This window comes from Apostichopus japonicus, chromosome 2 (assembly GCF_037975245.1).
Source record: "Apostichopus japonicus isolate 1M-3 chromosome 2, ASM3797524v1, whole genome shotgun sequence".
Lineage (NCBI taxonomy): Eukaryota > Metazoa > Echinodermata > Holothuroidea > Aspidochirotida > Stichopodidae > Apostichopus > Apostichopus japonicus.
The window spans coordinates 22,614,054-22,616,553 of NC_092562.1; the positions used below are offsets into that span (position 1 = coordinate 22,614,054).

General features: G+C 38.8%; 1 protein-coding gene across 3 annotated transcripts in view; it reads left to right on the forward strand.

The window, feature by feature from the left end:
- Positions 1-2,500, forward strand: part of LOC139982578 (4-galactosyl-N-acetylglucosaminide 3-alpha-L-fucosyltransferase 9-like) — a 9,982-nt gene that overhangs the window by 3,074 nt on the left and 4,408 nt on the right. For all 3 annotated transcript variants that reach the window (XR_011798207.1, XM_071995500.1, XM_071995507.1), the window contains exon 3: positions 1,748-2,123. Coding sequence is in view for 2 of the 3 variants with exons in the window: in XM_071995500.1 (XP_071851601.1) it covers positions 1,748-2,123 (376 nt within the window). In the remaining variant the exon portion in view is untranslated. The remainder of the gene's footprint in view (positions 1-1,747; positions 2,124-2,500) is intronic.

Here is a 2,500-nt window from a genome sequence, read left to right on the forward strand (position 1 = left end):
ACTCAACCAAGATTAAGTGGGATTAAACAGTTACAGTCTCGTGTTGCTTGCTTAATGTATTGGGAAAGACAAACCTCATATACCTCCACGTCTCCTTAAGCCACCCCACCTCATCCCCTGCTTGGATCACAAACTTCTTACATTGCAGTCTTTCTTGCAGTAATCAGTGAGGCCTATAGCTGATTGTAACATACAGTTTATATAAGTGCGCAGACAATGGCCGGTCCAACAAGAGGTGGGTCAAGGTGGACAAGAGGTGGGGCATATAGCAACGAGGGCATGGGTTTACTAGGTGGCAGGGGAAATCGTGTAGGATACAGAGTAATGTATTCTCATTTATATACTTGGGGGAACGAAGACTTTAGGAAAGGGTCCCGTGACATGTGCAATTGTCCACTGGGCCTGATCGGCTCTCGACGCCACAGCACAATGACACACGAACGTAATGTGGATATCCTAAGAGCAAGTCAGTTATTGTTATGCCTGATGCACATATTATCTTTATGCCTATAACTGACATATATTGAACATAATTGCAAATATAAACCTTCGACGTTTAGAAAGCCATTCCAATATTAGGCCTTGCCCAAAGTTACCTACCTGTCAATGACTACTAAAATCGGATCGATGAAAACATGTGGTAAGCATGGCCATTCGGATAGTATTCCGAAATGGCTGGTACAGGGCTGGGAAATAGGGGCTCATCAGATGAGTAACTTCAAACCTCATAGTAACCCGACTGCTACACCGGCTGAAAGGTTATACAGTAATATAGTCGTGACTATTGCCCAAAGCACAAACACGCATAGGAGGTTCGTGAACACGACGATGACCATCACCAAAATTGTAAACACGAAAACAAACACAAACGCAAACCATGATGTCACAATGCATTAACCACCATGAACAACATCACCAAAACGACCCCAAAACCACTAAAAAAATACACAAATACGAATGGGACCAGATTGTTCATGACAACTTCTATGATTGCAAACACAAATGCGAACCCACAAGCAAACACAAGCACATATACCAACACGTTTTTCATAACCGAGACCACTATAAAGAATACAAACGCGAACAAGAACAGGGAACCGATGACGATCGCCGGGACTGTAGACAATGTTGTTAGCGGAAGCACATTTCTTGGTAGAAGTAACTTTTGTTGCGACGACTTTTTCATTGACGATACTTACACTTAGATATATATTTTCTTATAATGCGTTGAGGGTAGGACTATAGCTATATATTGTCATGAAGTGATATTATACCTCCTTTAAGTTCATTTCAAACTCCTGCAAGGTCTTTAACCCTTTTGCACTTTTGACCTTCAAGTTTCCCCTCGTTATTTCCAACGGTGTCCATGTAAAGAAATACATTTGGTCCATTTTTTGACGGTCTAGTTTAAGAACCCGTATTTTCAGACAAAGAAAAATATAACTTATACTTAGGAACGCCACATTACAATATAACCATTCTGCGTTTTACACAACAGGCCAATAACGGACTCCCTTTTGGTTTGTTTACTTTTTCTTGTAATCACATTATGATTATTAATATAAAAACCTATACGTGGGACAACTTTTTTAACATATTTAAGACATTGAGACAATCGTCTTTCTATATTTCAGCTACAATTTCGGTAGTTTTTTTGTTTTGTTCCTTGTACTTGTCCTACTCGTAGTACAACATGTGCTGATACATGATATTAATTTAGAATTTCTTGTGTCTGTGTCATTAACAGGTTCTGCTCTTTCAACGAGGACGAAAAGTTTTGTTGTTGTAGCTTTATGCAGTTCCATTATATACTATCTTGCAAGGAGGAGCGAACGAACGGAACGATCCCTTAGTTTTACAGATGCAGCGAGACGAATAAAGTACCATAGAATACCAACCGTCAACGGAACTCAAACCTTTCGAGCTCCTCTTCTTCCTATTTGTTCAAAGCAAATCCAGTACTGGGGAGGGCCAACATTTAATCTACGGGATGGCAAATACTACTGTCCAGACATCAATTGCTCTGCATCTTTCACATCTCAGCGAAGCTTTTCTGTCTCGAAGAAGAGCCACGTGATTATACTTCATCATCTTGGAAATTGGAATATTTTAGATTTCGAAAGGTTTGGAAATATTTAGTTTTCCTTTTTTCATGTAATGTGAAATCCGTTCCATCTGTTTTAGAAAAATTTCATAGCGTCGACAACGGAGACAACAAAACTTTGGTTCAATTCATAAGTTGTTATCGATAACGAGCTTAAAAATTCCTTAGTCACTGGGTTGCTTGGCTTTTATTACAGTTAGGAAAATTGCATCGTTACACATAGTACTGTATTTCCGACTAGATTATGACATTTATGTGGTTACTTATTACTTCAGTGGTATGTTATATGTTATCTATAGTAGTCATGTGAGTGTTCGTTGAACTATGTCATCTACCATGTTCCTTCTTAAAAAATTGTATTAAAAATAGCTTTTTCGGAACTTTGTTCTGCTACTG